Source organism: Thalassophryne amazonica, chromosome 3, assembly GCF_902500255.1.
Source record: "Thalassophryne amazonica chromosome 3, fThaAma1.1, whole genome shotgun sequence".
NCBI lineage: Eukaryota > Metazoa > Chordata > Actinopteri > Batrachoidiformes > Batrachoididae > Thalassophryne > Thalassophryne amazonica.
The window spans coordinates 72260716-72276234 of NC_047105.1; the positions used below are offsets into that span (position 1 = coordinate 72260716).

Consider the following 15519-nt stretch of genomic DNA (forward strand, 5'->3'; position numbering starts at 1 on the left):
AGGCTGTGAGCTCAGTCCTCCTTCAGTAGAAGCGAGCTGCTGTTGCCTCAAAGGGGGAGGGAGGGGAAAAAAAAAAGTCATTTACTTTAACATGCAAAAAGACAGACAGCATGGAGGAGACATGAAGTGCAACACACTTTTCACTTATGGTTTTACTCATAAACAACTAATTCTGTACAGTTTGTCAATATTAACAGTAAGTGTGTCATTTTTACAGAGAGAAAATATCACACATATGACATATCTTTTCAAGGAATGCCCTAAATTCTGAAGGTTGTTGGGGAAAGTGTAGTGACACGGACCCACAACAGGGGCCGCAAATGAACGGTCAATAGATGAGCCAAAAGGTAACAATTTAATGTTGTGAATGTGCACAACGATTATACAGACAATCTCAGAATATGATAGCAGTCAATACACAAAGGTGACGTGTGGGCAGGCTCGAGGATAGAAGACGTCTGTCCTGAGAAGAGCCGGAACCACACGATTTCCGCCGCCACCGAACCTGGTGAATACTGGAGCCGCCAAGTCCCGAATTGCCAGGTGATCACCGTCCCCGACTGTCGGATCTGATACTGCTGGTGAGGAGCACAAACAGTGAGATGTGGGTGTGTGCACACCCAGTAACAAAAACAGTCAGAAGGTGGAAAGTCACCTCCACCTCTAATCACACACTCGTGCAGCTCCTGTTAAACCACTTATCTGGTTTGGGTGTGAAGCGAAGCCGTCGCTGTTCACACCAAACGCCAATCCAGCAGATAAGGCACACCACAGGAAAACGGCTGCAAAAGAGTTCAGACTATTATTTAGTTTTAAGTCAGCAGAGAAATTACCTTCACAGGTAGATGATATCTCGGCAATGAGGTGGAGATGACGTCCGGGTTTTATGGAGTAGTATGATGAAGCGTAGATGGGTGACAGCTGTCATGAGATAATGAGTGACAGCTGTCACCCCCGGCTGTGTCCATGGCGGCAGCGCCCTCTCGTGCCTGAAGCCCGCACTTCAAGCAGGGCGCCCTCTGGTGGTGGGCCAGCAGTACCTCCTCTTCTGGCGGCCCACACAACAGGAACCCCCCCTCAACGGGCACCTCCTGGCGCCCGACCAGGTTTATCCGGGTGTCGGCGGTAGAAATCGGCCAGGAGGGCCGGGTCCAGGATGAAGCTCCTCTTTACCCAGGAGCGTTCTTCGGGTCCATACCCCTCCCAGTCCACCAAATACTGGAACCCTTGGCCCATTCGACGGACGTCCAGGAGCCGGCTCCCCGTCAATGATCCGGGCAGGAGGCGGCGCCGGGCAGGAGGCGGCGCCGGACCGGGAGCACAGAGGGGTGAGGTGAGGTGTGGTTTAATCCGGGAGACATGAAAACAGGGTGGATCCGCAGTGAAGCCGGGAGCTGGAGCTTCACTACAGCAGGACTGAGGATTTTGACGATCTTGAATGGTCCACTGAACCTGTCCATCAGTTTGAGGGAGTCCACCTGCAGGGGAATGTCCTTGGTTGATAACCACACCTCCTGCCCGGGCTGGTATGCAGGGGCCGGGGACCGCCGGCGGTCTGCATGGGCCTTAGCCCTCGTCAGGGCCTTTAACAAGGCAGAACGGGTGGTGCGCCACACCCGACGGCACCTCCGCAGGTGGGCCTGGACCGAGGGCACACCGACCTCTCCCTCCACCACGGGAAACAATGGGGGCTGGTACCCCAGATACACCTCAAATGGGGAGAGGCCGGTGGCAGAAGACACCTGGCTTTTATGTGCATACTCGATCCAGGCCAGATGGTTACTCCAGGCCATCGGGTGCGCGGATGTCACACAGCGGAGGGTCTGTTCCAACTCTTGGTTGGCCCGTTCTGCCTGTCCGTTCGTCTGTGGGTGGTACCCGGACGAGAGGCTCACGGTGGCCCCCAGTTCTCTGCAGAAACTCCTCCAGATTTGAGAGGAAAACTGGGGACCACGATCCGAGACTACGTCAGTTGGTATCCCATGCAGACGGACGACATGGTGGACCAGGAGGTCTGCTGTCTCCTGGGCCGTTGGGAGCTTCGGGAGGGCCACGAAGTGGGCCGCCTTGGAGAATCGGTCCACTATCGTGAGGATGGTGGTGTTGCCCTGGGACGGCGGGAGGCCCCTGACGAAATCCAGGCCGATGTGGGACCAGGGGCGATGAGGCACAGGAAGTGGCTGGAGAAGTCCTTGGGACCTTTTGTGGTCTGCCTTGCCCCTGGCACAGGTGGTGCAGGCCTGGATATACTCCCGGATGTCGGCCTCCATAGACGCCCACCAGAAGCGCTGCCGGACAACTGCCACGGTCCTTCGCACCCCTGGATGACAGGAGAGCTTGGAACCGTGACAGAAATCCAAGACTGCAGCTCTGGCTTCTGGTGGGACGTACATACGATTCTTCGGACCAGTTCCGGGGTCCGGGCTCCGTGCCAGGGCCTCCCGGACGGTCTTCTCCACGTCCCAGGTGAGGGTGGCCATGATAGTGGACTCCGGAATGATGGGCTCTGGTGGATCCGACAGCACAGTTTTGACTTCGTCTTCGTGTACCCGGGACAAGGCATCCGATCTCTGGTTCTTGGTCCCGGGGCGATAGGTGATCCGGAAGTCAAAACATCTGAAGAACAGTGACCAGCGGGCTTGCCTGGGGTTCAGCCGCTTGGCGGTCCTGATATACTCCAGGTTCCGATGGTCAGTGAAAACCGTGAACGGCACAGACGCTCCCTCCAACAGGTGTCTCCACTCCTCAAGAGCCTCTTTCACCGCAAGGAGTTCTCGATTGCCGACGTCATAGTTCCGTTCAGTGGGGGTCAACCTGCGAGAAAGGTAGGCTCACGGGTGAAGAACCTTATCGGTCTCCCCGCTCTGGGATAGCACGGCTCCTATCCCTGAGTCAGAGGCGTCCACTTCAACCACAAACTGGCGGCTAGGGTCGGGCTGCACCAGAACTGGTGCAGACGAGAACCTGCGTTTCAACTCCTTGAACGCGGCTTCGCACCGATCCAACCAGGTGAAGGGGACTTTTGGAGAGGTCAGGGCTGTCAGGGGGCTAACTACCTGACTGTAGTCCTTAATGAACCTCCTGTAGAAATTTGCAAAGCCGAGGAACTGTTGCAGCTTCCTACGGCTTGTTGGTTGGGGCCAATCTCTCACCGCCGCAACCTTGGCCGGATCAGGGGCGACGGAGTTGGAGGAGATGATGAACCCCAGGAAGGACAAAGAGGTGCGGTGAAACTCACACTTCTCGCCCTTCACAAACAGCCGGTTCTCCAACAACCACTGCAGGACCTGACGTACATGCTGGACATGAGTCTCAGGATCCGGGGAAAAGATGAGTATGTCATCCAGATATACAAAGACGAATCGGTGCAGGAAGTCCCGCAAGACGTCATTTACCAAAGCTTGGAACGTCGCGGGGGCGTTGGTGAGGCCGAATGGCATGACCAGGTACTCAAAATGACCTAATGGGGTGTTAAATGCCGTCTTCCATTCGTCTCCCTTCCGGATCCGAACCAGGTGATACGCATTCCTAAGGTCCAGTTTGGTGAAAATATGGGCTCCATGCAGGGGCGTGAACACTGAATCCAACAGGGGTAAAGGGTATCGATTGCTAACCGTTATGTCGTTCAGCCCCCTGTAATTAATGCATGGACGGAGTCCGCCGTCTTTCTTGCCCACAAAAAAGAAACCTGCACCCATCGGGGAGGTGGAATTCCGGATCAGCCCGGCAGCTAATGAGTCCCGGATGTAGGTCTCCATTGATTCGCGCTCAGGACGTGAGAGGTTGTACAGCCTGCTGGACGGGTACTCAGCGCCCGGGACCAAACCAATGGCACAATCGTACGGACGGTGCGGGGGAAGGGTGAGCGCCAGATCCTTGCTGAAGACGTCAGCAAGGTCGTGGTACTCAACCGGCACCGCCGTCAGATTGGGAGGGACTTTAACCTCCTCATTAGCATTTACACCGGGAGGAACCGAGGATCCTAAACAATTCCGGTGGCAGGTTTCGCTCCACTGAGTCACAACCCCAGACGGCCAATCAATCCGGGGATTGTGTTTAATCATCCATCGGAAGCCCAAAATCACGCGGGAGGTAGAAGGAGTTACAAAAAACTCAATCTCCTCTCGGTGATTCCCAGACACTACCAGGGTTACAGGTAGTGTCTTGTGTGTGATAAAAGGGAGAAGAGTGCCATCTAGTGCTCGCACCTTCACTGGCGAAGAAAGCGCCACCAGAGGGAGCCCTACCTCCCTTGCCCATCTGCTATCCAGCAGATTCCCTTCTGACCCCGTGTCCACCAGTGCTGGGGCTTGAAGGGTTAAATCCCCGCTTAGGATTTTAACTGGGAGTCGTGTAGACAGATGTGTATGACCCACGTGAATGTTTTGACCCCCCCTCAGCCCAGTCTCTAAGGGCGGGCGTTTGTGTTTTGACCGTTTGGGGCAGTCTCTCTGCTGATGCTCACTCGAGCCGCAGACAAAGCACTCCCCACGGACCAGCCTCCTCTGTCTGAATGTGGCCCTGCTCGTGTCCCTAGCACCGTCAGCAGGGGGAGCTGTAGCCACACGGAGCGCTGTGGCTGTGGAGCGTGGGGAAGACGGCTCCCTTTCGGACCCGGGAGGAAGAGGGACGGCTTGTGCCTGACCACATCCTTCGCCTCGCTCCCGTCGGCGTTCTTCTAACCGGTTGTCCAACCGTATAACCAAATCGATAAACTCAGCCAAATCCCGCGGTTCCTCCTTAGCCACCAGGTGCTCCTTCAGGACCGACGACAGTCCGTTTATGAAGGCGGCGCGGAGCGCAGTCATATTCCAGCCGGACCTCGCAGCCGTGATGTGGAAGTCGACTGCATATTCGGCTGCGCTCCGAGGCCCCTGTCTCATTGACAGCAGCACGGTAGACGCGGTTTCGCCTCTGTTAGGTTGATCAAAAACGGTCCTGAGCTCCCTCACAAACCCAGTATAAGTGGTAAGGAGCCGTGAACCTTGCTCCCAAAGCGCTGTAGCCCAAGCGCGTGCCTCACCCCGAAGCAAATTAATCACGTAAGCCACCTTGCTGGGGTCAGACGCGTACATCACGGGACGTTGTGCAAAGACGAGCGAACACTGCATAAGAAAGTCCGCGCACGTCTCCTCACAACCTCCGTACGGCTCTGGGGGGCTTATGTATGCTTCAGGGGATGGTGGGGGGGGTCGTTGAATGACCAGTGGAATGTCTGTATTCGGCACCGGGTCGGCAGGAGGAGGAGCTGCAGCAGCGCCCTGAGCGCGCGCTTCCACCTGCGTGGTGAGAGCCTCCATCCTGCGATTAAGGATGACGTTTTGCTCGGTCATCAGGTCCATCCGAGCGGTAAAGGCGGTGAGGATATGCTGCAACTCACCAATCACGCCTCCAGCCGACGCCTGTGCACCCTGCTCTTCCATTGGCTGTCCAACAGATGGTTGACTCCCCTCGGGATCCATGACATTGGCCGAGATATCCTGTTGGGGAAAGTGTAGTGACACGGACCCACAACAGAGGGCGCAAATGAACGGTCAGTAGATGAGCTAAAAGGTAACAATTTAATTTTGTGAATGTGCACGACGACTATACAGACAATCTCAGAATATGATAGCAGTCAATACACAAAGGTGACGTGTGGGCAGGCTCGAGGATAGAAGACGTCTGTCCTGAGAAGAGCCGGAACTACACGATTTCCGCCGCCACCGAACCTGGTGAATACTGGAGCCGCCAAGTCCCGAATTCCCAGGTGATCACCGTCCCCGACTGTCGGATCTGGTACTGCTGGTGAGGAGCACAAACAGTGAGATGTGGGTGTGTGCACACCCAGTAACAAAAACAGTCAGAAGGTGGAAAGTCACCTCCACCTCTAATCACACACTCGTGCAGCTCCTGTTAAACCACTTATCTGGTTTGGGTGTGAAGCGAAGCCGTCGCTGTTCACACCAAACGCCAATCCAGCAGATAAGGCACACCACAGGAAAACGGCTGCAAAAGGGTTCAGACTATTATTTAGTTTTAAGTCAGCAGAGAAATTACCTTCACAGGTAGATGATATCTCGGCAATGAGGTGGAGATGACGTCCGGGTTTTATGGAGTAGTATGATGAAGCGTAGATGGGTGACAGCTGTCATGAGATAATGAGTGACAGCTGTCACCCCTGGCTGTGTCCGTGGCGGCAGCGCCCTCTCGTGCCTGAAGCCCGCACTTCAGGCAGGGCACCCTCTGGTGGTGGGCCAGCAGTACCTCCTCTTCTGGCGGCCCACACAACAAAGGTTTGAGCTTTAACAGACACACTTGCTGAAAGGCATTTTGGGGAAAAATGAATCTGCTTCACTGGTTGGTTTATTTATTTGTAAAAACCAAGACACACATTACAGCAACTTGTGTGTTGGTTTGTGCAGTGTATTTGAAATATGTCATGTTTTCATTTGTAAAAAAAAAAAAGCATTTGCAAAAATGAAAATTCTGTTTGCGAAGTAATTCACGACCAACACGTACTGCTATTGACACTACCATCCACTAGATGGCAGTGTTCAATGAATTTTGATGGGGGTGTGGGGGAGTGAATGAAGGAGATATTTGCATTTCCCATAATGTCTTTTGGCACATGTGTCTGTTAAAAGCGTAAACCTTCAGAATTTAGGGCATTCCTTTGAAAAATATGTCATATGTGCGATATTTTCTCTCTGTAAAAATGACAGAGGTACCGTTAATATCAATAAACTGTCTGGAATTAGTTGTTCATGAGTAAAACCATGACTGAAAAGTGTGTTGTGCTTCATGTCTCCTCCCTTGGGCCAACAACAGCTGGCTCGCTCCGCTCTTTTCTGCTAGGGAGGACTGAGCTCACAGCTGTCTGACTATTACAAAACACACAACAGGTAAGTACTAAAATGTATGATTTTGATTCACTATGCCAGCAAAAAAAAAGTCAGTGGACTCAAAGTTAGCGGAGCTAAATTTAGCGGAAGCTAAGTGGTCCACTGGTGGTATTTTTTTAATTAGCTGGACAGCTAATCTGCTAACAAAAACGTTATCTTTGCTAATCAGCAGATTAGCGGAACTGTGCCCACTACAGGCTATACGTCTCTTCAAAATGATCAAATCTAAACATTACATTTGGATTTGATGTGTTGCTGCTCTGTGCAGTGCTGTGTTCACATGGACCAACCTTCTGGTGGTGGTGTCTGAGCTGTGTGGATCAGAGCAGGATGCACTGGACCTGGTCCCACTGATAACCAACGTGATCCTGGAGGAACACCACCTCATCGTGGGCGTGGTGGTTATCGTTGACCCTGGAGTCATACCCATCAATTCCAGAGGAGAGAAGCAGCGCATGCACCTCCGAGACTCTTTCCTTGCCGACCAACTGGATCCCATCTATGTGGCTTATAACATGTGAGGACTTTGTCATGGACCTGTAGTATGTGTGCTGCTGGACCAGCGTCTAGGCTGCTCGCTACACAGATGGTGGGAAGCAAATCCATGGACCACATGTAGTGTGTAACACCAGCATTTCTTGGCTGCTGCATGTCTTTGGTGGACCTGCTGTATTCGGTGTTGATCACTGTGTCACAGATATACAATTTTGCAAATGGGACAGAAGTAACAAGGCCCAACTCTCAGCATTGCTGGTAGCACGAGAAAAACTAAATCCCGTCCACAGTTATGAGGCAAGGATAGAGTGTTCACATAACAAAGAACCAGTTCTGAAGTAAAATCTCTAATACCTGCTTCTTGAACCAATGTCATCAGTGTTTAATTATCACAAACTGATAGGGTACGTAACACTTCCAAATTAAGACACCAGTGAAAGCAAAAAACATATACATACTATATTATATATATATATATATATATATATATATATATATATAACATTTTCATCATTTCAACAACAGGTAGTTACATAAAACAATGTCTTACAAATTGTAAAAAAAAAATGCTTGGAAATACAGAGAACACAAATATAACTGATATAATTTAATTTTATAACATGTCTACTGCAAATTCCATCAATGTACCCAAACATAGAAATGCTTCGCAAAGCTTCACAACAGAAATGCTCAAAACACAAACAGCTGTTTCTGCTTGTGGCACTTTAACTGACACTGTTTAGCAGATTGTGTTTGCAAGGCTCCAGTCTTTATTTTTAGCTGGACAGTGGAGCTAAGTTAGTTTTTTTATTTGTTAATGATTTTACTCTTATGTTAGCTGAAGTTTCCTGTTTTTTTACAAAGCACTGAAGTGTAGAAGCCAGTTTAAGTCCTTTTGTTGTGAAACTTTAAAAAGCGTTTCTGTGTTTGTGTGTGCTGTGTGAATATGCAACAGACACATTATCAAATTAAATTGTAATGTACTGTAGGACATGTTTTATTCTCTGTTTGCCTTTTTTTTTTCAATTTGCAAGATGTTTTTGATGCAAAGGGCCTGTTGTTGAATTGATACAAATGTTTTTTGTATTTGCTTATATTGTCTTAATTTGGAATTTTTTGGCCCGTAATCGAGACTGAAAAAAAAAAAAAAGAAGCAGCAGCTTTGAACAAGTTCACTTTTGCGTCCACATCAATTGCAGTGGCTGCTAAACTTAAATCAGTAAATAAAAGCTTGGATGTACAGAAGATCATAAAATTATGTACCACTGTCAGTGTCCAGAGAGTTTATTTTAATCACAAAATACTGAAGTCAAAAAGAAACACTTTCATGTCCTGATATATTTCCTGCCTTATAAAATTTTAGCCATACATTCCGACTAAAATTTTTGGTCATTAACAGCTATTTAATCTCTCTTTGATTTGGGTAGTAGTGGAAATTCAGTGAGTGATTCAAAGGGGTAAAAACAAAAGAGGAAAGAGGTCATATTCTGTACTATCTGTAAAGGCCTCTTTCTATTTTAGATACTATATGTTCATGTATAAATACTTTTAATTGTATAATGTGTCTGCTTCTGCTGGTGGTCTCTCAAAAGCTAAACTAGCTGGTCGATGACAACATTAGCAGAAAGGAGAGTGTAAATAAGATTTTAAAAGTTTAAACATTGAGGAATCAATTAACTTCAAAGCATTGTTCAGGAAAGATAAAACATTGCACTTTCTCAAAAAATTGTCTATTTTAATATACAAATAGAAGGCATTATAACTAATAGTTCAGGAGCGTTAATATGAGGACTCCTACTTTGGGGGATTCCCAGGAGGGCTATCATTAATAACAGGACTTTTTCCTGTTGGCCATAAAAAAGAAATAGGTACAATTGTATAATCAATATCACAACTGTCTCTAATCCATTTTAGAGAAAAGAAAACATTCACTTATGAATCAAATTTCTGATACTGCTTGCTTTAAGTTCCGTATCATAAACTAGAAAAGCTGTTTTAAGAGATCAGTGCTGTTAATTTCAAGCTCAAACCTCAATCAGACTGTTTCATCTTCACAAAACGTGATGGATGAACATCAACAAAACTGTTGTTCAGTCTATAGTCGGTTGTGATGTTTTGGGGTTTTTTCTTTTCATTCACTGGAACTCTACATTTTTGAATGCAGTTGCAAAGCTGAGCCACATCTGAAACCACTATTGGCAAATAAATTTATGAAAAGGAAAAAAAACATTTATATGATAATGTAATTCTATTTTCATTATATGAAACCATTTACTTTTTGTTGTGCTGTGCTACAGAACTTATCGGTTCATTGTACTGCATTCTTCATCAGTTACAACGTCAGTGTGTGAATAGATTTGATTCTCTAATTGTTTAGATTTTTGCTATTCTGACTTTCTTTTATCACAACATTCTGTCATGAAAAACACGTTTTAATCCAAGTAGTCTATTTTTAATGGCAGTCTGAATATTGTCTGTTTGAATTTCTGCACTTTGTACCAGTCTTACCTACAGTTGGTTTTGACAGGATTTGCATGATCTCAGGATTTGCGTACTCGATTTCTTCCCTTAATTCATAGTTCATTAAATGTAACTTTTTGGGGGGAATAATTTGCCCTCTTTATAAATCCACCTAAAAAAGGACAAATAGAGTTGTACCTCTGCTTTAATTTGCATCCTGTGTTTGCATGACTCAGCAAAGCACAAAATGAACTTGATGTACAAGCAGAAATATTTTTTTAAACAGATGACTACATGATTTATAATGGAAAAATGGGAATAAGGATGGAGATGCTTCCGTATAGGTGTCCTGTACAACACAGGTAGTTCACATCGTTTCATGCTCTGGCGTGGGTTCATGTGTCTCCTTAAAGCTACAGTGTGCAGGATTTAGAGGTGTTTATTAGCAGAAATGTAATTTAACATTCATAACCATCTGTTCCCAGCAGAAGACTGCCCCTCACTGAGCCTGGTTCTGTTGGAGGTTTCTTCCTGTTAAAAGGGAGTTTTTCCTTCCCACTGTCGCCAAGTGCTTGCTCACAGGGGGTCGTTTTGACCGTTGGGGTTTTTCCATAATTATTGTATGGCTTTGCCTTACAATATAAAGCGCCTTGGGGCAACTGTTTGTTGTGATTTGGCGCTATATAAATAAAATTGATTTGATTTGATTCATTAGGGTATAATTACCTGCAACAATGAATGGGTTTTCATAAGCTTATATTGAGCCCTTCCTATCTACATGGGAGTGGGCCCCCTCATGGAAGCTGCCATATTGCAGCACCAGGTTGATACAGTCACCCAAAAGGGATATATTTGCTCTGTCTTTCACGTTTTGCAGCATGGCCAGAAGACTGAATAAAAAAGTGGAATCAGTGATTGCTACCCTGTATGGTGTCTCTTGATTGCTAGTGCAGTCTAACAAATTTGAGAACTCTCATTTTTCTGAAATGGAGGATCATATGTATTGCTTATCAAAAAAGAAGGCAAGGGAGCATGAATCCCTCAAAGATGTGAAAATGTGATTGGACACAAAATTGTGACCAATGTCATGTCTGCACCCTCACCACTAGAGGACACTAAATCCTACACACTGTAGCTTTATAGAGAACACACCCAATGAAAATCAAATCAAAGTTCTTCAGTGATCACCTCCACCATTTCTGTTCTGATGACTGTGTCAGAATGTGAAAGCTCACTGAATGCTCTGAGTATGAAAATGATGTTAGTCACATCTGTGGCCTTCTCATTAACTAAATCTCAATCCACACAAACACCTGTGAGAGTTTTTTTTTTTTTTTACTGACGTTCGACGATGCTCATGTAAATGATGAAGTATCATTGAGAAAGATGGTGTTCATTTCAAAAGCAGAGCTTCAGAGACTTATTTGTTTTGGTGGCTCACGATAACCCCAGCACCTTACTAGGACACTTTGTAGGGTTTTGCTCTTTGCCACCTTACTGTATAAATGTATTTTATCATATATTCAGGGAACAAAATTCAGATAACACAGGGATTGAACACATTGCCCCTTGGTGCAATGTGTGGATTCTACCCATATATAACACAGATGTTTGTCAAAATTGCTTTGCAAAACTCATGAGTGAAATTAGGTTTCAGTCAAACCTATTTTACTCTTCAAGTTTCCTTAAAGTTTTCCTCAGAAAATGTTCTTACACACTATGCAATTGCAGTGACAGTGCAATTTAATTTCAAATCTTGCACAGTCTGGTGGAAATACATAATGCATTTTGTAATAACAAAGAACTGATGACTGATTAAAAAATAAATAGTGAGTTACTTTGTCAATATGTTGTTTATGCACTCTTGGTATGTTGCATAGTGAAATCTAAACTGGTCCATTAGAAGATATTATAATTTGTATAATTATGAAATCATGAGAAGATCCTTCCCTTTTTTTATTTTTAAATTTGGTTTGTTGCATTTTGTTTTATATTTTATGTAAAAGTAATGCAAAATAAACTGATGCATTTTAATCTTACCAGGTGTCTTTACGTTCATTAGTTGTTCATGTGATACCTTTCAATACTGTAATACCTGACTAATTTAACATTTTTGTCAGTCACAACTTTTTAGTAATTTTGTCACAGGCTGCAATTAGTAATGTAAAACAATATTCTTTTGATATATTATTGTGCACATATAACTGATATTGACTGATACTGATGTTGAGTTGCGAGCTTTTCTATTTTTGTAAACTGTGCAAAAGAACGTTACTTTTAACTTTGCTGTCTCTGTCTCCCTCTAGTGTCCTGTGGTGTGCTTCAGTTCTGGTTTAATTTCTGACCATTTGGTTAGGTTTAGTTTCTAAGTGTTAACATTTGGTTCCATTTGTTCTGGTTAAATTTGAGTCCAGTTAAATTTGTGGTTTATGTTTAGTGTTGGATCATTTCATCCCTATTTACAGGCAGAAATTAAAATCTGCAAAGCCTGTAGTGAAGACGGTAAAGAAGTGGACAGATGAGCCCAGGCAGGAGCTACAGGCCTGTTTTGACTGCAGACCCAAACCTTCTGCACATACAGCAACAACAAACCTTGGTTTACTGCGAAACTCGTGTAAACAGGCTTGTGTTTAAGCAGGCCAGGGACACGCTGACAACGGAGATCAGAATAGCTAAGAGAAGCTATGATAGGCTGAAAAAAACATTCACAGCCAAAAATCCTGCAACAGTGTGGAGAGGTCTTCAGCATGCCACAAACTACAGGAGACCATCCCCACAACCTGTGGAGAACCCCCGACTGGCCGAGGAGCTGAACCGATTTCACACCAGGTTTGAAAGAGACCCCAGAAACCTCCTTCCCCCTCCCCTCTGCAACACCACCCGCACTAATGATCATAAAGGATACAGAACCTGATGGTGTCTCCCCCTCTTGTCTGAGAGCATGTGCTGATCAGCTGGCTACTATCTTCACCCGGATCTTCAACAGATCTCTGGAGCTGTGTGAGGTCCCCTCCTGCCTCACATGCTTCACTTTTATCCCAGTCCCAAAGAAATCCTCTGTAACAGGACTAAATGACAACAGGACCGTCACCCTGTTGAACAGCTGCTATTGAGTCACCTGAAGGACATCACAGCACCCCTGCTGGACCTCCTACAGTTTTCCTACTGGGCAAACAGTCAATTGAGGATGCATTCAACAACCTGCATTACATCCTGCAGCACCTGGAGTCTGCAGAGATCTTGTTCATGGACTTCGGCTTGGCATTCAACACCATCATCCCGACATTCTCCACAAAAAAACTCTCCAACCTCTTTGTGCCAGCTTCCACCTGTCAGTGGCTCTCTAGACACAGCAGGTGAGGCTGGGGAGCATCACATCCAGCACACGGACAGTCAGCACTGAAGTCCCTCGAGGGTGTGTGCTCTCCCCACTGCTTTATTCCCTCTATACAAACAACTGCACCTCAGCGAACCCCTTTGTTAACCCTCTGGGGCCGACGCTGTTGTATACAACAGCTGAGACCAAGCTTTACTAAATTATAAATAACTTTTTAATGATATGAGATAGAAATTTACTTCTTTTTTTTTTTTGCTGAAAAGTTAACTCCGCGGACTTACGAGCCACCGTCCACCATCTTTGTACTCCTCATAGAAGCTGTGTGATGACATGAGTAATGTGAGTGTCCAGTCAGAATTGGTTCACCGTCACATTGTTTTCCAAAATCTCCCTCTGATGATTTTGAGGACGAAACCTCAAGCAGACCAGACTCAAAAGGGGTGACCCACTGTTTAGGCCATTCTAACAATTACAAGGTTTTGCAAAGATTTACAAAGCTGAAGAAACAGAAATCAGGAAGTCAAACATCATTATAGTATGAAGATGATGAAATCCATGCAGGTGTTAGCGCCACAGGCAGGGGTCATTCAACATTCCTCACACCGTCAGTGGGCCTGTTCCTGCAACAGGGTCACTTTCAAATGCAGGCTACAGCATGCAGCACCTGCTTCAGGCCTTGTATCTCATGATCAGTGCAGCCTCTTGCAGTTTAGATCCGTTAGTCCTGCAATCCTATGTGATGGCGTCCGTACCTCGTGACCCCAATATTTCTGCAGAGACGGGGTTTGCATCAAGATGTCTGGAAGTAATTGACTGACATCCAGAAACGACTTAAACTGAGAGAAAATATATGTCATGAATGATATTCACGTTTTCCGAGTCCTGCGTTCACGTTTTGTCGGATGTTTTATTCACGGTTTGCAGCAAAATTATTCACGGTTTGCGTAAATTTTCATCAATAGTTTGTGGATAATTCAGGATGCAGCAGATTCATGTTTTGGGGGTCAACAACTACCTGTTGTGTGTGGGCCGCCAGAAGAGGAGGTACTGCTGGTCCACCACCAGTGGGCGCCCTGCCTGAAGTGCGGGCTTCAGGCACGAGAGGGCGCTGCCGCCATGGACACAGCCGGGGGTGACAGCTGTCACTCATTACCTCTTGACAGCTGTCACCCATCTACTTAACATCATCTCACTCCATAAAGACCAGACGTCATCTCCACCTCGTTGCCGAGATATCGTACTTCATTGGAGGTAATATCCTCAGCCGTTTTACAATATTGTTTGTATATTGTGAGTTTTTGCAGGAGTACCGGTACCTCTGTCAGTGGAAGCTGAGAGAGCGCTAGAAGGCACTCTTTTTCCCTGAGGAATCTTCAGTACTCTGCAAGTTATAGAGTGAGAGGTGGAGGTGGCATTCCCATCGCTGTTGTTACTGGGTGTACACACACCCACACTTGACTGTCTTTGTTCTCGCCAGCAGTACCAGATCCGACAGTCGGGGACGGTGATCACCTGGGAATTCGGGACTTGGCGGCTCCAGTATTCACCAGGTTCTGTGGTGGCGGAAATCGTGTGGTTCCGGCTCTTCTCAGGACGGACGTCTTCTATCCTCGAGCCTGCCCACACGTCACCTTTGTGGATTGACTGTAATTATATTCTGAGATTGTATATTCGTTGTGCACATTTCACAACATTAAATTGTTACTTTTTGGCTCATCTATTGGCCGTTCATTTGCGCCCCCTGTTGTGGGTCCGTGTCACAACACTTTCACAACACTACCAGTAGTTATTCCACTCCCCACTACACATTGTTCGAGTAGATCGAGTAGATTCAGCTACACCCACTGTCGTTATTTAAACACCTGTGATCATTAATTCTATTCATTTTAGATAAATGGTGATTTTAGATGATAGTAGAGAAGCTTGAATCCTTGACTGGACTAGAGAAGAATTCTTCTCTACAAGAGTCAAGACAGAAGTAAGACCACCAGAGCAAGAATTTTAGCTGAGGAAGCTTCTGCGATTTGAAGCGAAACGTCCTCGCGTCAAGCAACCCAGTCCAGTCGAAGATTCAAGCTTCTCTACTATGGAAACCACCTGGACAACTGAGAGCCTACACAAAAAGATTTTAGATGATGTTACAATCATTAGATAATGCAGTTTGCCATAGACATATAAATATCCCATATAATATCCCATATAAATAAAGATTGTGTGTGTGTGTGAGAGAGAGATCAGTCAACACACACGCACACACACACACCTACTTGTATATAGGCTAGAGAGACAGCAGAGGAGCAAACATAAGGTAAGAGGAACTTTATTTATCCCGAAGGGGAATTC

The 15519-nt window shown here is 46.2% G+C and overlaps 1 protein-coding gene across 1 annotated transcript in view; it reads left to right on the forward strand.

Annotated features, from left to right (window-relative positions):
* dip2bb (disco-interacting protein 2 homolog Bb) overlaps positions 1–7801 on the forward strand; it is a 275837-nt gene extending 268036 nt beyond the window's left edge. Inside the window, 1 exon segment of the mRNA XM_034166708.1 lies at positions 7153–7801. Coding sequence (XP_034022599.1) covers positions 7153–7405 — 253 coding nt within the window. The 3' untranslated portion in view covers positions 7406–7801.
* The last annotated feature ends 7718 nt before the right edge of the window (positions 7802–15519 follow it).